We start from the raw sequence: 22,712 nt of genomic DNA on the forward strand, positions 1-22,712 counted from the left end.
AATAGGTGTGAAAAACCTCAGCTTGAGACCCTGGAGAGCCGCAGCCAGTCTGAGTAGACATTACTGACTTTGATGGACCAAGGGTCTGATTCAGTATAAGGCAGCTTCATATGTCCATACGTCCATCACACATAGATCAGAAATTGCTATTATAACACTGCTTGGTTTAAGTAGAATTCTACTATTAATGATTGTTTCACTCTCTTTTAAGTATGATGATTAAGTACTACCAACACAACCTAGCACTGGCATTTGCTGTAAATGAGATCAATGAGAATCCCCAGATATTGCCAAATGTCACCCTTGGATTCCACATTTATGACAGCTACTTTGATCTGAAAATGACTTCCCGTACCACTCTGGACCTGCTTTTCAAGTTGCGGAGATTTCTTCCTAATTACAAATGTGGCACCCAGAAAAATGTAATAGCTGTCCTTGGAGGACTTGATGCTGATATCTCCTTCCATATGGCAGATATCTTAGGACTCTACAAAATTCCACAGGTATGATCTATGCATGGAATGTGGAGTGATTTCCCAAATTAAACCCTTTGAATTCAGGGAATGATACTGAGGAATAGGAGGAACAGTTTGATTGAGCTACTTCACACAAAACAAAAACAAATGAAATACTGGTTTAGCAAGGTTTTGCTAATACGTAGGGATTTCTTTCTGATTGTGAATATTGTATGCAGAGGTGACCTCATATCAGGTTCATATGCTAGTTAAATATGATTGCATAAAGTTATTTTATTTTATAACAGTTACAGAAATATTGGATTTGTTGCCTTTTAATAGAGATTAAGAGTTATGTTTGTCCTAACCTTGCTTCCCCCCCCATATATAACAAAATTTTACTATGCATAAAGTACTATGGTATATGTAACATTGTAGAACATCTTATTTCGCATTTAAGATAACATCCAATTTGCTAATTAATCAATCTATAGATAAATAAATAAATATCTTTTAAGGATAAATTAACTGAATTGGGCTAGAATTTTGACTCTTAAACTAAGAATACTGCCTTGCTCCATCCCAAGCCAAACAAAAGAGAATATTTAAATACAAAGAGAAAGAAGGGATAGCATAAGTTAGAAAGAATTATAGTGAGAGAAACTGAAGGTAGGTTGTGTTAATAGGTAAAATGTTTTTAGATTCAATATATTCCAGAAACGGAAGCCATTTTTCTTGGGGTAAATGTCAGTCAAGGAAAGTTGGGGTATGATTTTCTCCATTATTAAAATGTCCCAGATTTTTGTAAACCAGAGTTCAAGTGATGGTAAGGTGTTGGATTTCCATAGAGATGTTATAGCCGTTTTAGCAGCTGTAAGAAGACTTTCAATCAATTTGTGAGAAAGCTTTGGAATCTTCAAAGTTTGCCAATATTGTAAAAAAAAAAAGACTTCAGGAGAGTGTGGGATGTTGTAACCAGTAATGTGCTTAATGTGTTCAAGAATCTGCCTCCAGAAAGCTTCTATTAGTGGGCATTGCCACCAGCAATGTGCAAATGTACCAATATTCCCAGAGCCTTTCCAACATAAGTTGGAATATAATGAGGAAATGAAGCAAGTCTTTTGAGGCTTAGGTACCATCGGGTTAAAATCTTGAAGTTCTGCAGCTTCATATGACGAGATGATGAATTGGCCAAAGCAGATTTTCAAATTTCTGACCAGTGCTCTTCTGTAAGTTCTGTAACACAGTGCTCTTCAGTAAGTTCTGTAAGTTCTGTAACACAGTCACTGTTCCAAGATTGTTGATAGTGGAGTATCTTTGGTTTGGTATTAGTAAGCAATATTTTGTAGATTTGTGAAGTCAGATCTCGAAAGTCACAATCAGTCATATCTAGTAGTTTTTCAAAGGCTGTCTGAGGAGTCTGCAATACTGAAGAAAACTTGCTCTGTGAAGCTACATGTCGTAATTGAAAATAATAAAAAAAAACCCATGGGATTTTTACCTTTAACCGATGCTCAAGCATCTGTTTTGGAAGAAGTTCCTGCTTCGATGCCAATTCTTTTAATCTTGTGATTCTGGCTGGTCTCCACTTTGAGATGGGTATAGGATTTGAAGTTGAGGAAAACCAATTTTGTTGCAGAAATGTCGTATGTCTAGAGATTTTTGATAAGAGTTTACGCTACAATGAGTCCCATGTTTTGAGTAAAATGGAAAACAGTGGATTCTGATGTACTTTTCTAGGTCTTGATGAGGGAGACGACCAAAAGATTTCTGGGAAAGACATGGGATAGATCAATGGAAGTAAAGTTAGAGCCCAGTCTCCATAATCAATATTTCTAATAATCTTTACTGCAACTGAAAGTATAGCAGTTCTGTGGTAAAGTGTCAGATCCAGAAAATTCAAGCCTCCTTGAGTGTAGTGTAATCTTAAGGTTTTGAAGCCAGTCCTTGGCTTTTTGTGATGCCATAGAAACTCATTGAGAGCACTTTGTCATTGCTTCAGTGTAAACTAAGGTTTTGTAGACAATGGAGTGAAGACTGTGGATCTGTAACATACAGCAACATGTCATCGGGAAATATACTTAACTTGAATTCTTGATAATGAAATTTAACTCCTTTAATGCAGGCGTTATGATGAATTTCACTTGCTAAAGAGTCTAAGTCCAAAGCAAACAATAAAGGTGATAAGGGGGAGTCTTGGTGCGTACCTCGTTGCAATTAAAAGGTTGTAGAAGTTACACCATTTACCTTGACATGTGCTGCGGGAGATGAATAAATGGAAGATATTGCTCTGATGAAGTTATCCCCAAAGTTCATATGCTGAAGTAAAGAAAGCAAGTAGGTTGTTCCCAGAGAATTGAAAGCTTTCTCTATGTCCAGGGAAAGCAACAGAGTTTCAGAGTTCTTTGTAAAACATGTAGAGATGATACTTATAGTTTTAAAAATTTTGTTCGTTAAATCACGGCCTGGCATAAAGCTGGATTGGTTAGGATGGATGTATTCAGCAATGAAGTCAAATGATAATAGAACTAAGCTGTGTAGAGAAAGTAGTACTATGCTACTCAAATGAGAATAGGTAGATTACACGGTACAATTGATCATATTCAGATTCCTAATAATGGAAAATAATTAATTATGAAAATTAATGAGATAGTTAATAAGCATAAATATTATATAAATACAATCAAGCTAATAAATAGTAGACGGTATCTATACAACAGAATTAATTGTAATAACTAGAGCAGAGCGTTGTTCAGGGTGACCACTGTCTACTGTGTCAAGCATGGTTCTGATGTTCCAACACGCAAGCTTTATTCTTTGCACACTTTGTGAGGCAGGTGCATGCCTTTTCTTTGTTGTTATTTTTCGACCGCAAGTAAGGATGCCCGTTGACCGCGGCTAGCCAACTGGGGTGGGGGAGACGAGCTTTGTTTAGGCCACCTTTTCTAGGCCCCTCTCCGTGTGGAGCAAGCAGTGCTGTCCCTAGATAAGGCTGCTTGGTCGTTCAGGGTGCTGCCGAAAAATGCTTTCGTCTCCGGGTCAGCAACAGGCGACCAATACCCTAAACTGCCTACATGCAGGATCGGGACTGCAGCTTCCAGTGGCATCTTCTACCTGCCGTTTCGCCCCTTGCCCATCGCTGCAGGACTTTGTGTGTTGTGGGTTGTGGATGTGGATATGGATATTCCCTTCAGGCCTGCGCAGAGTAATTTTTAGGTGAAGCACAGTGTGCGCGGTACTGGCTCCACCCTTTCACCTTGGGGTCATCTGCCATGGCCCAGTAAGCCGGGACGCCGGCAGCGAATCCTCCAGGTGGTAGGTGTTACATTAACGAGCTCTATCTGCCTGGGTTTGATGTTAGAGTTTTCCTTCTCTTGGCTGGCGAGGTTGGTGAGCCCAGCCTGCCTATCCGGTTATACCGCCGGACATTCGGTCGCACCATGACGTGGCAAACTCTGTGAGAAATGGGGGGACCAGCGGGAAGGTGTTGCCACAGATGCAGTAATGCAGGAGAGGCCATTGCAGTGACCATCTGCCAGGCATAGTCGGACAGTGAACACGCGGCGTTCACTACACCGGGAAAGGAGAGGCTATGTATTGCGCATACACTTTCACTGTGGGGGCAGGATACCCAAGAGGGAGCCCACCCCTCCCCTCCCTGAATGACGCTCTGCTCTAGTTGCCCACGAACTTCTCAGGTTGAATATTGACATAACAGCTCTCAGTGATGTCCGTTTCCCCGAGGAAGGTAGTTTTCAAGAACATGGTGCTGGCTATACCCTCTACTGGTCGGGTAAGTCAAAGGCTGAGAGCCGCCTTTCTGTCGTTGGCTTCATGGTCAGGAACTCCATTGCCTCCAAACTCGAAAACCTGCCAACAGGTCACTCAGATCGCATCATGTCCATGTGCCTCCCACTTCAAAACAAGCAGCATGCAACACTCTTCAGTGTGTATGCCCCAACCCTTCAAGCAGATCCTGCAGAAAAGAACAAGTTCTATGCTGATCTACGCAACCTCGTACGGAAGACCCCTACAGAGGACAAGGTGACCATCCTTGGTGACTTTAATGCCAGAGTAGGTAAAGACTTGGAAGCCTGGAAAGGAGTACTTGGCAAACACGACATTGGCAACTGCAATGATAACGGGCGCCTCCTGCTAGAATTCTGCACGGAGCATCAGCTCACCATTACCAACACTATCTTTCAGCAGAAGAACAGACTGAAGACAACCTGGATGCACCCACGGTCCAAGCACTGGCACCTTATCGACTACATTCTGGTGCGCCAGAGAGACCTTCGAGATGTCTTACACACCCGAGTAATGCCCAGTGCGGAATGTCATACGGATCATCGTCTTGTACGCTGCAATCTCCGTCTTCACTTTAAACCCACACCCTGGAGAGGAGGTATCCCTTGGAGGAAGCTTCAGGTTGGCAGCCTTCAGTCAGCCGAAGTGAAAGCTGCCTTCCAGGCAAAACTCCAGTCAAGAATTGAGGATCCCAGTTGCCCCACAGACCCTTCTCCAGAAGCACTCTGGGAACACCTAAAAACTACCATCCTGTCGATCTCTGAAGAAGTCCTCGGGTTCTCCACAAGGAAGAACAAGGACTGGTTTGACGAGAACAATCAAGAGATCCAAGAATTACTAGCGAAAAAGAGATCTGCCTACCAAGCACATCTTGCTCAGCCCTCCTGTCCCGGGAAAAAAGCAATCTTTCGCGCTGCATGTAGCAACCTCCAGCGCAAGCTTCGAGACATTCAGAACGAGTGGTGGACCAAGCTTGCAGAGAGAACCCAGCTGTGTGCAGACACTGGTGATTTAAGAGGGTTCTACGAAGCCCTGAAGGCAGTATATGGCCCATCATATCAGGCTCAGAGTCCCTTGCATAGTGCAGACGGCCAAGTGCTCCTCACAGACAAGGCATCCATACTGAACCGGTGGTCGGAGTATTTTCAGGATTTCCTTAGTGCCAACCGCATAGTTCAAGATTCAGCAATCCACCTCACCCCACTTCAACCAGTGAAAACAGAGTTGGATGAGATCTCCACCCTAGAAGAGATTGTTAAAGCCATCAAGCAACTGAAAAGTGGCAAGGCAGCGGGAGTTGATGGAATCCCACCAGAGATCTGGAAGCATGGGGGCACAGTACTACATAGCACACTTCACAAAGTACTTGTCACCTGCTGGGAACAAGGCAAACTACCACAGGACTTTCACGATGCAATCATCATCACTCTACACAAGAACAAAGGGGAAAAGTCAGACTGCTCCAACTACCGGGGGATAACCCTGCTCTCCATCGCAGGTAAAATCCTTGCCAGAATACTCCTGAAGAGACTGGTGCCCACCATTGCAGAAGAACTCCTCCCAGAGAACCAGTGCGGCTTCAGAGCTAGCAGGAGCACCACCGACATGGTATTTGTTCTCAGGCTCCAAGAGAAATGCAGGGAACAGAACAAGGGTCTATATGTGACTTTTGTCGACCTTACCAAAGCTTTCGATACCGTTAGCAGGAAAGGCCTGTGGCAAATCTTGGAACGCTTAGGATGTCCCCCAAGGTTCCTCAGCATGATCATCCAGCTACATGAAGACCAGCGAGGCCAAGTGAGACACTGCAACGGCCTCTCGGAGCCCTTCCCAATAGGCACAAGTGTAAAGCAAGGCTGCGTTCTCGTGCCAACTCTCTTTACAATCTTCTTTAGCATGATGCTTCAAAGAGCCGCAGTAGATCTAGATGATGACGATGGTGTCTACATCCGCTATCGCACCGATGGCAGCCTGTTTAACCTGAGGCAACTAAAGGCTCACTCCAAGACAATGGAAAAACTTATCCGAGAGCTACTGTTTGCTGATGATGCTGCACTCGTCTCCCACTCGGTATCAGCTCTGCAGCATATGACGTCCTGCTTTGCAGAGGCTGCCAAGCTATTCGGCCTAGAAGTTAGTCTGAAGAATACAGAAGTTCTCTACCAGCCTGCACCCCAGGAAGATTATCACCCTCCCTGCATCACTGTGGGTGAATCAGTTCTGAAGACAGTCCAGCAGTTCAGCTACCTGGGGTGCATCATCTCCTCAGATGCCAAGATCGACAAGGAGATTGACAACAGGCTGGCAAAGGCAAACCGTGCATTTGGCTGACTGCACAAAAGAGTGTGGAGCAACAAGCATCTGAAAAAAAGCACAAAGATCAATGTTTACAAAGCGGTTGTGATGACAACCCTCATCTACGGCTCTGAATCGTGGGTTTTATACCGTCATCACCTGCGACTCCTTGAGCGCTTTCATCAGCGCTGCCTTCGCACCATCCTCAACATGCACTGGAGTGACTTTGTGACCAACACTGAAGTCCTCAAGAGGGCGGAGGTTACAAGCATCGAGGCACTGCTGTTGAAGACGCAGCTGCGCTGGGCAGGGCATATTTCTAGGATGGAAAACCACCGCCTTCCCAAGATTGCTCTGTATGGCAAACTTTCCACCGGCCATCGAAATAGAGGGGCACCAAAGAAGAGGTACAAGGACTCCTTGAAGAAATCTCTTGGCACCTGTCTCATCAACCATCACCCGTGGTCTGACCTAGCCTCGGATCGCAAAGCATGGAGGCACACTATCCACCAGACTGTCTCTTCCTTTGAGAATGCATGCATAGCTGGTCTTGAGGACAAAAGGAGATTGAGGAAGAATCGCACTGCTACAGCACCAACCCCAAATCAGACTTTTCCCTGCAGCCACTGTGGCCGGACCTGCCTGTCCCGCATTGGTCTTGTCAGCCACCAGCGAGCCTGCAGCAGACGTGGACTACTGCACCCTTCTTAAATCTTCGTTTGCGAAGTCAAGCCGAGAGAGAGAATTGTAATAAATAATATAAATTTGATGAATTATCTAATCACAACTACCTATTAATCAATAATGCACTAAACACACTATAATCAGTTACCAATAATCTCCCAATAATGTCAGCTGAAGTGGGAGTATGAGGATATTACATTAAATGCTATATGTAGACTTGGGGAAAGTTATTCAAAATTATGGAGAAACTGTGGATCTGCACTGTAAAACTAATAAATCCTTAGAGCATTAAGTTTCCTGAAATACAGCAACAGTATGTGTTTAACACCAACCTGGAATGTAATATTGCAATCACAAGATATATATATATATATATATATATAAAATAGAACTATATTCTAAATATATCTGTCTCTAAGCATTTTTTTTCTTATTTTCTTTTTTTATATTGGATCAGTCTAAAAGTAATGAATATAAAAGGATGCAATTGGAACTGTAATACTGTATAGTAAACCCCACCCCCCAAAAAACTTTGACTGTTTCACACACAAATTCACACAAGTTTAAAGAAGTGTGACAACAATAAGACACAGTATAACAAGTAAATCCTTAGAGTATTATAGAAATTTCCTGAAATATAGCAACAGTATGTGTTTAACAACAACCTGGAATGTAATACTGCAATCACTATATATAAGTCAAAGTTATAAGAAAAAAAAATGCTTATATTATATATATATTGTGATTACATTCCAGGTTATATATATAACACAGAACTATATTTTAAATATATTTGACTCTAAGCATTTTTTTTCTTATTTTCTCTTTCTTTCTCTTAGATCAGTCTAAAATTAATGTAAAAGGATGTAATTGAAACTGTAGTACTGTATGTTTAAAAAAACCCTTAAAACTATTTCAAACACAGATTCACACAAGTTTAAAGAACTGTAACAACAGTAAGGCTGGACGCTAAGGCAGACTGTTCAACATGCTGTCAGAAATCAATGTAAACACACACACACACTCCAACTCACTAACTGGCTAGAAAGGAGCAACTGAAACAACGTCTCGCCCCCCCTCCAATAGTTCAGTTTAGGGTGCAAAGATATTTGAATTAACTAATTTAAATAATAATTCTTATATAATAAATTAGTTCAGATTCTCTAAGTGGATGTGGAAGCCTTTTTGCACATTTTTAATATGAAAAACTTCTAAATCTTTCTTTTCTATGAAAAGTTTCCAGGAACTGTACAATGTTCACATTCATTGGAAAGAAAAACAGGCACAAGTGTCAAAGATCTGGACACCAGTGTTGCAATAGACCAGTGGAGGAGAGTTCCTCCAAAATATATTGCTTTCCAACAGTGAAATATGTGACTTTTGAGAAGAGAAAACCTTGAAGCAAAGGAAGTGCCTTTGTTAAAAGGAAACTTTTGATCCAGTTAATGAAGTTTTTTTTTCTTCATGCCAGCAAATTCATTCAGTAAATGCAGCAAGCATACAGCCATATATAGTCTCCTAATTTCTCTTCCTCAACATTTCTTGTAGATCACATATGGCTCATTTTTCTTGGATGTGACAGAAGTTCCTTCCATGTACCGCATGGTCCCCAATGAAACTCAGCAGTGTATGGGAATTACCCAATTACTAATCCATTTTGGATGGACATGGGTTGGCCTCCTTGCTGCCAATGATGATGGTGGAGAACATTTCTTGAAGACCCTTGAACCACTGCTTTTCCAAAATGGAATCTGTTCTGCTTTCACAGTGAGAATAGTCAATCAAGGAAAATGGGATTCCTGGGAGGACATTCTTAACTTAGGCAAAGATGTATTTCGACCTTTTGAAGAAAGAAAAGTCAACGTGCTTATCCTCTATGGAGGATCTTTAACCATTCTCTCACTGAATACGCTGATATTTTTAGGATATTCTGCTTTTGGGGAAAATATTCCATTGAGCAAAGTGTGGATTTTGACAGCTCAAGTTGATTTCATGTTATCTGCAGCTCAAAGGAATTGGGGTTTTGATATGTTCCATGGTGCTATATCTTTCACTATTCACTCAAATGAGGTTCCACAATTCAAGAAATATCTTCATGGCATAAAACCACACCAGGAAAAGCAAAATGGTTTTATCAATGAATTCTGGGAGCAAGCATTTGATTGTTCCTTTTCAAATCTCCATGGGCCAATGGAGGTCAATAATATATGCACTGGAGATGAGAAACTGGAGAGTCTTCCTGGGCTTCTTTTTGAAGCGCGAATGACTGGTCATAGCTATAGTGTCTATAGTGCTGTCTATGCCATAGCATTTGTTTTGAACACCATGATTACATCTAATCCCATGACTGGCAAAAATGTTAGACTCCAAGATCTCCAGCCTTGGCAGGTAATGTTCCTGTAATCAAATAGGTTTACTATTCTTTGCACATTAGCCTAAGGTGTTAACCATAGCCAATGCAAAACTGGATAAATGGTGTTACAGTCTTGATGGTTTTCTCTGTATTTGGTCCTAAAGAACATACAGAATGTTCTGTCACACACACTAGCATCTGTTACATGGGAATGTACCCAGCAAAGAAATTGGATTCAGAATTTCATTGTGTGGACATCAATACTTGTTGGTTTCTGTAATGTACTGAGTGACGAGACGTGTTGAAGGCAACATACTTTATTGGCGAGTACATCACAAGAGGGAGAAACCCGGGTCGGGTCCCAATTATATACATGCTCTGGAACAACCCTCCATCTGGCCAAATCCAATCCTGGCCAGTTAAACTTCCCGCCACAGATCTTCATGGGCAAAGCGTATTAGCGAGCTACATCCGGGGACCTGTGGGTTTCCACTGGTCACCTCAGTAGCGTTCGTTGTGTTGTACATCCAGACTTAAATGCAAGACATAACACTCCTCCCCCCCCTAGTTCAAGATACAAAGTCTTTCAAGTAGGCTGGTGCCCTACGTTCACTGACCGACCTCCTCGTGGTTACTTGGGGAGCTGGAGCGACCGCCGTGGCTGGCGGGGCAGTGGGTTTTCCGTGTTGGGGTGATGCTGGAAGAGGACTGTCTGCCACTTGTTGCTCTTCCGGAGTCCCCTCTCTCGGGTGGTCGCTCCCACCGCTGTGGTGCTCTTCTGCCCGTACAGTCGGTGCAGCTGGCATGGACGGGGTAGCTTCCGGGGTTGCAGTCAGTTCTCCCCCGCTCCCCCCACCCCTGATTGCTGTCGGTTCCTCTGGCAAAGTGCGGTGGTGCAGCTGGTCAATATGCCTCCTAAGGATCTGGCCCCCCTCCGTCGAGACCTCGTAGGAGCGGGACCCGGTCACCCGCAGCACCCAGTCGGCTAACCACTCTGGGCCACTTGCAAAGTTCTTAGCGTACACCGGATCCCCTGGAAAGAACCCCCTAGCGGCTTCCCTGGTTTCGGGGGAACTGCGGAGGTCCATGGCCCGGTCGGGATGCAACCGGTCTAGCCTCGTGATCAGCTTCCTCCCCATTAGTAACTCGGCAGGGCTTAACCCAGTGACGGGGTTGGGGTTGATTCTGTTATCGGACGAGTCGTGGTTGGTGGACTGGCATCTGCGGGTGGCCTTGGCCCGGCAAGCCCGCGCCATGTGGCCCAGTCTTCCACAGTTCCTGCAATCAACGTTGTGATAGGGGCAGTCCCGTCACTTGTGTGGATCCCCACAGCTTGTGCACTTGGTGTTGGCTGGTCTCTCGGTCGCTCGTGGCAGTTGGGTCTCTCTCGGCTCCATTCCTGGTTGGCGACGAAGCTGGTGTGTCTCCTCCTCCTCTGGGTTGCTTGACGCCATCTCCTCTTGGTAGACGGCTTCTGCACGCAGGATATGGAAAGCTTTGGTGGCTCTCTCAAATGCGGTGGCTTCATTGAAAGCAAGTTGGAGGGTGAGCTCCTCCTTTGCAAAGATCTTTTGCTGCAGTCTTTCATCTTGGAGGCCCCAGACGAATCGATCTCTCAGGGCTTTGTCCAGCTTGTCGAAGCTGCAGTTCCCCACAAGTTGGCAGAGGGTGGCCACGTAGACTGCGGCTGTCTCTCCCGCCCCTTGATCCCTCTTGTGGAAGAGAAATCGGCGGGCGATGAGGGATGGCTAGGGCAAGAAGTGCCTGGTCAGGAGTCTGACTATCTCCTCGTACATTTTCTCCGTGATGTTCGCGGGGGCCAAGAGACCCTTTGCGATCTCCAATGTGGCCTCCCCGCAGACGCTCTGGAGCATGTTTTTCTTGTGGCTGTCGTCCGTGATCATGTTTGCTCGTAAGTAGCAGTCAACCCGCTCCATGTAGATCTCCCACCTATCGGGGTTGGTGGGGTCGAACTCTGCAAGGTGGCCCGTCGTCACGCTCGGGTTCGCCATGGCAGTGGAGGTGGCAGTGGCCGCTTCAGTCTCCCTAGACTGCATACCTTCCTCGTCTCCGGCCAGGTCAGCGAAGTCCCGCTTGAGGAGTTACCTGGCTAGGATCCCATCTTGTCGCCACTATAATGTACTGAGTGACGAGACGTGTTGAAGGCAACATACTTTATTGGCGAGTACATCAGAAGAGGGAGAAACCTGGGCCGGGTCCCAATTATATACATGCCCCGGAATAATCCTCCGTCTGGCCAGGTCCAATCCTGGCCAGTTAAAGTTCCCGCCACAAGTCTTGATGGGCAAAGCGTATTAGCGAGCTACATCCAGGGACAAGTGGGTTTCCACTGATCGCCTCTGTAGCGTTTGCTGTGTTTTACATCCAGACTGAAATGCAAGACATAACAGTTTCAGAATCACCTTTTCGGCCAATATACATTTACTCTGTTACTGTGCAGAATCCAGATGATTTATCATTCAGTTGATGCCATTTTTAAAAGCTCCCACTGCATTTTGAAAATTCCCCATTCCATGATGTCTTTGCTAAAATCTTTGACTGCAATCTTTTTCAATTACATTTTCACTTTGGTTGTGATCTTACCTGAGGCAACCATTTATTTATTTCTCAGATTTATATCCCGCCCTCCCCGCTGAAGCAGACTCAGGGCAGCTAACAACAGTCAAACTAAAACAATAAAACAGTAAATAAACAACTAAAATTTAACAATTAATACCAATTGAATAATATTAAAACAGCTTAAAACAATTTAAAACAATTTTGGTGCTAGTATTGATAACCATTCGGATATTAATACAATTGTATAACCAGCTACTGCACATCTTTATTCCAGAATACGAAACTTCCCCAGCCTTCTCAAATCTTCCCTCCTTTGCTTGCTCTTTTGCTGTGTTTCTGTTAAAAAAGTAAAGACTGGTATACTCACATCAGTTCTTGAGAAATCATTGCCAGTAAGGAACTGGAAAGGAGGTGTTTGGGCACAGAAGAATGGATGGCCACGGGGTAAGGGGTGGGTGGGATCTGCCCTGTGAGTTTTATTATTTTTTGCTTGTATGCACATAAATTTAAATGAAGTATGAGATTAACAATAAGAAGGGAGGATGAAGGTTGTCTTGCTGCTGCTTCTGGTGGCATGTGGTGGCTGGAGAAAATAACTACCTGCTGGGACATTCCCTTCATTTAATTGATTTTTTCCATGGAATTTCTGACTATATTACTAAAATGGGAAATTATAATTTCATAGGTATATATGAGTATTTCCATATCTCATCATATATTCTCAGGCCTCAGATTCAGTGGGAGCTCACAGGAGCACAGCTCCTGAAACTTTCTGAGAGTTCCACCTCCTTGTCCATAGAATACTTGTGCAGCTGCATAACAATCCCTGGATGAGTTCCACCACCTATTAGTCTACAAAATGACCCCTGTATATTCTAATATATGGTTGCTTTGAGATACTTAAATCTGAGGATAAGGTCTGGGTGGAGAGCAAGAAGATCTTCCAGCGAACCTATTGGTCCTTGTGGGCTTGCATGATGATTTAAAATTCAGTAAAATTCAATGTGGTGGTTTTTATCCCCCAAAGGTTTTTTTTGAAAAATGAAGTCTGAAATTGTCCTTTTGGTCATCAATACAAACTGCCTATAATCAGAAGGATATTGGTAAGAAATATGAACAATTGCATCGAGGAAACAATACATTCTTAGTTCAGCTATATCAGAGGGAGTGTATTTTAGAATTTTAATACATATGTGGTAAACAGCTGTAGGGATGCAGGTTGAACAGCAGAGAAATTAAAACTGCGTCACAGAGTGTTGTGTATTTAAGCTTTGCTATGATATGATAAGAAAACATGCTAGTTTGAGAGATTTGCGCAGGTGTTATTTGTGGTCACGCTGACCAGAGACATATAATTAATTGGCTAATGGTGGTGGAATGTTGTGATGTCATGATTTCAATAAAGGCTGGACGGACAAAGGCAGGAGGAGTCTTCTAAGACTACAGATTCCATCTCAACCTTTGTGAGCACCTTTTCTTTAACCAAGACGTCTCCCGGAATTCGTGTTTTCTCCTAAATCTATCTTTCTGCACTTAAAGTGTTAGAGCTGGAATCTCTGACAAACAGCTATAATCGTTTCTTCTTATTGTGGATGGGTAACTATCTGCAGAAAGGAAAAGAACTCAGAAATGAATGCAACACTTTTTTCTCCTCAAACTAGCTCCACACATTTCTTCAGGGCCTTGCGTTCAACAACTCTGCTGGAGAAACAGTGTCTTTTAATGTTAACAAGGAAATAGAAGCTGGATTTGATATGATGAACATGGTCACCTTTCCAAATAGGTCCTTCCTGAGAGTCAAAGTTGGAAGGGTTGATTCCTCAGCTCCCAAAGGGAAACAAGTCACTATTGATGAGGATATAATAGCGTGGCAGAGAGCTTTCAGCCAGGTATGGATTTCAGGATGTTCTCAGGGATCACTCCTTTCCTCAGACATGTGATTTGGTGGTTTGAACTTTCCTTTGCTGCATACTTCACTTTGGTCATAAAAGCCATACTATAATAAATGTAGAGTCAAACAATATGAATACTATAGAGGATTGGATCATTAATGTCAGATATCCATATTTTTCATAGTATTTGAGACTCCATGAAATACTTGCCAAGTCATTAAAATTATTTATTAGATCTTTAACTTCATCAGAAGTCACAGAGGGCCACTCCGTAAGATCTACCTGAGAAAGTTCGAAAGGTCTAGAAGTGTATAGTTTACTTTGGGAGAACATAGAGAAGAAATATTGGTACCAGACATTTGGGGAAATGGCAGACATAGAAGGGACATCAACTCTATTTGCACCTGATACAATAGACCAGAATTTTTTAGAGTTCTTTAAGATTATGGCCTGGTATAGCTCCTCCCATTGAAATTTAGCATAATCATTCTTTTTGCTTATAATAACCCGGGACAGCTGATTTTTAAGATCAAAGTACTCTGATGGTAAAGACAAAGCCCCGGAGTCGTGGTAACATCTGTAGGTGTTACGCAACAGAGTTTTAACAGCTCTACATTCTTCATCAAATCAGGCTGCAGAGATTTTATGTTTCTTCCCTTTTTTACATTTTTAGGTTTAACATTAATGAACTAAGAATGTTAGATACTAGAGAATCATAGGCTATTATTAGCACTGAAGAATTCGTTGAGGTGGTTAAAACTCTTCTAAGATTCAAAAGGGAATGAGAATTTAAAAGTAACTGAGCTGCTTGTTTAGTCTGACTATTCCAGCAGATTTTTGGTAAGGATGTGGACTCCAACAAGTGTATAGAGGGATTAAGGGAAGAGTCTGGGGAAGACTCTGTATGAAGGGTCAAAATAAGTGGAAGGTGATCATTAATAATGATTTCACCTATACAGAAATCTTTTATGTAAAATTCTAGTGAGAAAGGGACAGTAATATAATCAATTATACTGCAACCTTTCTTAGAAATTAATGTAAAATTCCCCGAATGAGAAAATCTTTCCAAACCATTTAACCAGACCCTATTGTGTTGGATACAAAATTTGGCAAAGCAAATAGATACAGAAATAACGACAACAACAGAATAGTACCAGCAGAATTTTGAGTAGATAATGTTATCTGATCCTTTTCTACTGCCATTCTCTTTCTGTCAGCTAACAACAGCCTCCCATTAACTCAAGTTTCCTTTGTTCCATTCTCTGTCTCTGTCAACTATGACTGGGCTTTATAGTGGTCTTAACCACCTACTAAATCAAAAGAGAATAAGGTAAAATGTTCAAGGGATAGATAATTAAATATCTTGTGATATTTATAAATTGTTTTCCATACGTTTGATGCAGTACACTATGCCATTCGGACTTAAATACAGCAGCTTCTTTCTGTGGTCTCAACATTTGCCTCACACAAGGAAAGGATGGAATGGATATTTCAATACCTTAAGCAAGAGACAAGTGCAATCTTTTCCCACTTCAACTGGATGCTGTGAGCAGGGGGGAAAAAAACCCTAATGAATCCAGTCTTAAACTCTTTTTGTGTTTCTGGTTAGGGGCCTCCCCTCTCTGAGTGCAATCCTCACTGTCTTCCTGGTTCTCAGAAGAAAAAGAAGGAAGGGGAGAAATTTTGCTGCTACGATTGCGCCCCTTGCTCAGCAGGGAAGATTTCAAGCCAAAAGAGTAAGTGCTGTTTTTTATTCAGGACTCACCATCTAGGGTTAATTCACATGGATATTTCCAATATGATAAGGGACCAATTTGTGCATGAGCACATAATGTGCAACATTTTCAAATATCATTGGACAATATATCATCTTGAATTTCTGAGCAGATAGTGGCCCTCTGAAATCTGTGGCATGAGATTTATCTGTGATGAGATATCAAGTGTTGCACATGTATGTGTAAGGTGATGACTCAATAATCCACGGCAAGAATTCCAAAAAGAGGCAATCATTGTCTTTGAAAAAACAGAGACCACATATTTGCAATTCACTTGATTTGTTGCAGGTAGTTGCAAAACATAATGAAAATACAACTGTTTCATAATAGTTCTTATTATTCCGATAGGTCTCCAGCTGTCCAAATCAGGGACAACCTGCCACAAATACCTGAACACATGCTTCTGTTACTGAAATCCAGAGTTGTGTGTGGTTCCCGCATCCCAGAAACCCATTAATTGATATGCATGAACAGAACAGATATGTAACATTAAAACAATGTAACGACCTTGGATGCTCCCATCCTGCCGCCCTCAGTGTTTGCAGCCACCTCCACTTCACCAGCACTCGTGGAGGACATTCGGGCTAGCCAGGCCAATGATCATGGGTCGAGTAATAAGCACAGGGCTGGAGTGGCTGGGACGGCTCCTCGCGCTGGGACAGCACTGCTCCTAGGGCCACATTGGAGGCATCAGCTTTCACCGTAAAGGGAAGCTGGGGGTCGGGGTATCTCAGGAGTGGCCTGGTGGCGAAGCAGGTCTTGGAGAAGGCGTTATCGGCCTCTGGGGACCACTGGAAGGGTTCTTTGGAGCGGAGTAGTTGAGTCAGGGGCGTGGTCAGGGATGCATAGGCCGGAATGAATTGCCGATAGTAGTTGGCAAAACCAAGGAACCGCTGCAGGTCCTTGCGATTCTGAGGAGCCTGCCAGGTCAGGACCGCTTCCACTTTTCTGGGGTCCATGAGTATTCCCTGCGGTGACACAATGTGACCAAGGAACTCGACAGAGCGCAGGTCAAAGTCGCACTTCTCCAGCTTGGCGTAGAGGCCGTGGGCTCGTAGGCGCTGCAGGACCTGGCGAACGTGCTCGGCGTGCTGGGCAGGATTGCAGGAGTAAATCAGGCTGTCATCTAGGTATATGATCGCGAATCGGTCGAGCAGGTCCCGGAATACATCATTCATGAACCTCTGGAAGACAGCGGGGGCGTTGGTCAGTCCGAAGGGCATCACCAGGTGCTCGTACTGCCTGTATCGGGTCCCAAATGTGGTCTTCCATTCATCTCCAGGCCATATGCGCACCAAATTGTACGCTCCACAGAGGTCCAGCTTGGTGTAGATTTGGGCCCCCTTTAAGCGATCCAAGAGTTCAGGGATCAGTGGTAGAGGGTACCGGTCGCGGATGGTGATCTTGTTCAGGGCCCGGTAGTCATTGTACAGCTGGAGCTCCCCACTTTTCTTCTTCACGAAGAGGACTGGGGCAGACAGGGGAGAGGTTGAGGGTCGGATGAATCCGCGTTTCAGGTTCTTGTCCAGGAAGTCTCGCAGAGCTGCCAGCTCAGGCTCCGACATTGGGTACAGACGCCCCACCGGGAGTGGTGCCACAGGTACCAAATCAATGGCACAGTCATAGGGCCAGTGAGGGGGAAGCTGATCAGCTCCTGTCTCTTCAAAGACATCGGCGAAATCTGCATACTTCTGAGGGAGCTGAGGACCACCACTCGGGATGCCGGCTGCTAGAGTGGTGGGAGGAGTCAGATGGGGCATGAGTCTCGGAAGCGTAGTTCCTGCTGGGCCCAGTCCACAATGGGGTTGTTCAGCTTCAGCCAGGAAAGGCCTAGAATCAGCGGGAAGCGAGGCATGCGGGTGACATCAAACTGCAGCTGTTTTTGGTGCTGCTGGACGTGGAAGGTGATGGGACAGGTCTGGTAGCAGTTTGACTGGTAGCAGGAACGGGCCCGGGGTATCAGCCTGCTGTTTGGAGGACCCAGCTAGTTGCCCCAGGCTGGAGGGTCCACTTACGCCTGGGGCTGCCCTTTTGGCGGCAGTGGCAACGAAGGTCCGGGTATCCGACGCTTAGCAGGGCAGCCAGAGGCATAGTGGCCTGCCGTGCCGCAGTAGAGGCACAGATTCTGCGTGCGGTGCCTGGCCTTTTCTTCTGGAGTCAGGCGGGGTCGAGCAGCTCCAAGCTGCATAGGCTCACCCTCGTCTCTGGTACTAGCTGGGGATGGAAGAGGAGCCGAGTGGCACGGCGCAGGGAGCTGGAGCCCTCTGGTCTTGGCTTGGCGGCGACTTTCCAGGCGGCCATCGATGTGGAGGCAGAGGGTGATAAGTCCTTGGAGCGTGGATGGCTGCTCCACCCTGGCCAGTTCGTCCAGGACTTCCTCCGCCAACCCTTCGGTAAACTGGTCTATCTGGGCAGCCTCATTCCACGCCAAGTCTTGGGCCAGGAGCTTGAATTCGGTGGCATACTGAGACACTGAGGATTTGCCTTGTTTCAGGGCCCTGATTTTCTGGTTGGCTGTAGCTGCTTGGACTGGGTTTGAGAAGGCAGCAGACAGGTGGGCCTCAAACCCCTGGTAATCAGTCAGCAGGGGAGAGGACTCAACCAGTAGGGGTGTGGCCCACTTGGCCGCCTGCCCCTTTAACAGACTAATGATGAAACACACCTTTGTTTTGTCATTGGGAAAGTCCCATGCTCTTAGCTCGAAGTACAGCCGACACAGCGCCAGGACAGTAAGTAAGTAAGTAAAATTTTATTTATATCCCGCCCTCCCCCGCCAAGCAGGCTCAGGGCGGCTAACAACAGCAAAATAACAATACATTTAACAAAACATTAAATTAACCCCAAACCGATTAATACATTAGTTAAAACAGTTACTAAGTCTAAAAACATTAAGTTAAATCTGACAGTACCATTATTAATCGACGCTATGCCTGTCAATTTGTGTAATGATGGCGGATCTCCAGACTGGACCATTTTGATGTTTCTTTGTGGACTTGGTCAGCCGTTCATGAATGCCTGTTTGAAAAGGGTGGTCTTGCAGGCCCTGCGGAACTTATCAAGGTTCCGCAGGGCCCGCACCTCCTCTGGGAGTTGATTCCACAAACATGGGGCCACGGTAGAAAAGGCCCGTGCATAGGTAGTCCGAAGTTTAACTTCTTTTGGCCCAGGGGTGGTCAATCTGTTTTTACCTACTGACCTCAGTGCTCTCTGGGGCTCATACGGGGAGAGACGGTCCCTCAGGTAGGTCGGTCCTCAGCCATATAGGGCTTTAAAGGTAATCACCAGCACTTTGTACTGGACCCGGTATACAATCGGCAGCCAGTGCAGTCCGCGTAGCCCCGGCCGTATATGCTCCCATCTTGGGAGGCCAAGCAGCAGCCTGGCCACCGCGTTCTGCACTAGCTGCAATCTCCGGGTCTGGCACAGAGGCAGCCCCATGTAGAGAGCGTTACAGTAGTCCAATCTTGAGGTGACCGTCGCTTCCACAGCACCTCCAGGTGGGGGAACTGGGCACTTGCTGGCTGGAGCACTGGCTGGAGCACTGGCCGAAGGTTGTTGCTGCAAGTGCACTACTGCCTGTGTCAGCTGCTGTACCTGGGCTTGGAGAGCAGCCAGTAGTCCTGTGGTTCCACTTGCTTCAGCATCCATCCTGTGGAATGGGTGTTTGTGGTAGTGGAAGCAATCTGTCACGGGCTGGGGCCAGGCCAGGCGAAGTCCAGGGGCAGTCCAAGGTCTGTAGCTGGGTAGCAAGGAGGGTCCAAAGCGCCAGAACCAAATCACAGTCCAGGTATCGTTGGTCAGAGGTTCAGAAGCCGAAGTCAGGGGGTCCAGAAGTCAATGCCAGAGTCAGGGGGTCCAGAAGCCGAAGTTAGAAGCCAAAGTGGATGCTAGAAGGTCAGGTAAGTGACTAGTTGCTTCCACAACGCCTTCTCTCAAAGCCCACAGCTATATAGCCCTCTGCTGTCTGTTGCCCATTTGGGCTAATTGCTGACTCAAAGGGCAGCCAGGATCCTGCTGAGACACAAGCACCCTCACTCCTAGAAGGGCCAGAATCCTTTCAAAACTCAGGGCTCAGGGAGCGTCTTGCTGGTGAGCGTGCCGCCCTCCTCCGATCCCTGAGGTCCTGACGAAGGCGGTCACGCACATGAGCCACCCAAGAGGGCGAGGCAGGGGGGCTTGGATCTTCTCCAGCAGGAGGCACGGGCACTGGTGCAGGTGGCAGGGGCACAGTTTCTTCTGCAGGCTCGGCTTCTTCTGCAGGGCCCCCAGCACCCATGACGACCTTGGCTGCCGCCACCACCACTTCTGAAATAGGAACAATGATAGATTTAGTGGGTAGCCATGTTAGTTTGCAGTAGAAGACCTAGGCTAGAGTCCAGCACCATCCTTCTAATTATGCTCCTCATACTTTGAAAATTTTGTTCGTCTCCACTGAGCTTGATTATGGTGTTGACAATAACTTTCACGATTATGATGATGACAGTTTACAACAATACTGAAAATATATTTAAAAAGTGCATTCCAGATACTCAAAGACTGGTTCCAGAACAGCAGCTTGGGGTGCCAAATCTCCTCCACAAATCCCAGCATAAGACGCCCCTTTCCCACCTGCGGGGCACCTTGGTGCAGTCAGATGGCTGTATCACATCATTCCCTTGGTGCAGTTTGGGCTTCTTTTCCCCCATACATTCTTAGTAGTCATGTGCACATGTGCTAATGCACTCTAGGCAGTTTTTTTTAAAAAAGAATACCGGTGAGTGCCTAGAGCAGATTGGTGGGTTTACACAGATTGGTGGGTTCACACCACCAACCTGCCTCGTTTCCGTGCTTCCGCATCCAAATGCCAAAGAGGTGATTGACGTGTGGCTCAGAATTTTGCTACCACTTCAAAAGTGGTAGCTTTTTGAGCCACTTTGAGGATGCTGGAGGACAGGGTGAGTATGGGACTGGGGTGGGCAACAGATATTTGCATTTGGATTTGCTTTTCTGATTGGTTTCTAAGGTGTCCCTGGGTTGCCTTAAACTGCTGGTCTGGAACCAGCTGAACAGTATGATTATGCTGCCGCTGTGGAAATTGCATTGTAGATGTGTCAAATGTTTGTTTTACTGTGATTTCTAATTCTTAATTTGTCTTAAAGGTGAATTGCTTACAGGCTGTTAAACTTAATGAACATGATATAAGAATGTTTTCAGCAGACCACCTTCACACTGAGATGAATATTTTATACATTTACATAAATAAGTCCTAGGATGAGACACAAGACACCTAAATTATATTTTAATTAACTTTGAGACAAATCCTTTATTTTTACAGACATGGCTGACTGTGTAAAATGCCAAGAAGACCATTATCCAAGCAAAGGCCAAGATGGATGCATCCATAAAGTTATAACCTTCTTGTCATTTGAAGAACCTTTAGGGATCATATTAGCCCTATTAGCAGCATCTTTTTCCCTTATCACACTTTTAATTTTAACAATTTTCGTTAAGCACAGAGATACAGCCATTGTCAAAGCCAACAACCGAGACATCACTTATGTTCTCCTAGTCTCTCTCCTGCTCTGCTTCCTCTCTCCCTTGCTATTTCTTGGAGAACCAAGCCATGCGACCTGCTTTATTCGTCAAGCTGCTTTTGGTATCATCTTCTCTGTGGCCATTTCTTGTGTGTTGGCCAAAACCATCACTGTGGTGGTAGCTTTTATGGTCACCCAACCTGGGTCCAGTTTGAGGAAATGGGTGGGGAAAAGACTAACCAACTCAATTGCCCTTTTTTGCTCCCTTATTCAAGCAGCCATTTGTATGGTATGGCTAACAATCACTCCCCCTTTTCCAGATTTTGACATGGATTCTTTGATTGAAGAAATCATAGCAGAATGTAATGAAGGGTCTACCACCATGTTATACATAGTTCTGGGCTACATGGGACTTCTGTCCCTCATCAGCTTGACTGTGGCTTTCTTTGCAAGGAAGTTGCCAGACAGTTTTAATGAAACCAGATTTATTACCTTCAGCATGCTGGTCTTTTGTAGTGTTTGGATGTCCTTCGTTCCAACCTATCTGAGCACTAAAGGGAAGTACATGGTAGCTGTGGAAATCTTCTCTATCTTGGCATCTGGTGGTGGGCTATTGCTTTGTATCTTTTCTCCCAAGTGTTATGTGATTGTGTTTAGGTCTGAGCTGAACAACAGAGAGCAACTAATTAGGAGGAAGAATTAATGAATATAGGATTGTAGCTATGTTTTATTCTTCTCCTTTCTGCTGGATTATGAATATACATAAAGGATCATCAAGCAGTCAACCTCAACTGATATGTTACAAATCCAGTCACCCTGCAAATGAACAACAGAAATCAACCACACCGCCAAAAAAAATTACAATAAATAATAATTTCCATTAAAATATATTTCTGTATTTTTTTAGGAAGAAATGTCAACAATTCAAGTAAAATGTTATAATGTTTTGTAAACAATAATTGCAATAAAGTATTTATACAAAATAGTGTAATCATGTAGTATTTCTTTCCTCACCTAAGTATCCATGTAATATCAAAAGTTGAACTCAGTTAAATTTAGTGTCCTCAAAAACTGTACATTTATTTTTCATATGTTCTAAAATTTTACGCAATCCATTCATCGACAATCTATGGAAGTCCTCGAATTGCTTTTACTGCATGGCTCTTGGATAGCAGTCTTCTGCTTCACTTACTTTGGGCTTCTTTGTCCTAGATGTTCTGCTGCTGCTGTTCCTAAAGAGTGGAGATGGATGCCAGGGGGTCCCAGGGTTGAGACCTATGAAGTTGAGGCATGGTAGCTATGGAGAAACACCATTTTGTTTGTGTTTACTTGTAAACTGGATGAGGAGAAACTTTTCA

General features: G+C 44.6%; 1 protein-coding gene across 1 annotated transcript; it reads left to right on the forward strand.

Annotated features, from left to right (window-relative positions):
- Positions 1-215: 215 nt before the first annotated feature.
- On the forward strand, positions 216-22,057 carry LOC132584649 (vomeronasal type-2 receptor 26-like). The gene is made up of 4 exons (XM_060256550.1): positions 216-503; positions 15,676-15,802; positions 20,102-20,172; positions 21,332-22,057. The coding sequence occupies exons 1-4, from the start codon at positions 216-218 to the stop codon at positions 22,055-22,057; spliced, it is 1,212 nt and encodes a 403-aa protein (XP_060112533.1).
- Positions 22,058-22,712: the final 655 nt, after the last annotated feature.

Source organism: Heteronotia binoei, chromosome 15 (genome assembly GCF_032191835.1).
Source record: "Heteronotia binoei isolate CCM8104 ecotype False Entrance Well chromosome 15, APGP_CSIRO_Hbin_v1, whole genome shotgun sequence".
In the NCBI taxonomy this organism is placed as follows: domain Eukaryota; kingdom Metazoa; phylum Chordata; class Lepidosauria; order Squamata; family Gekkonidae; genus Heteronotia; species Heteronotia binoei.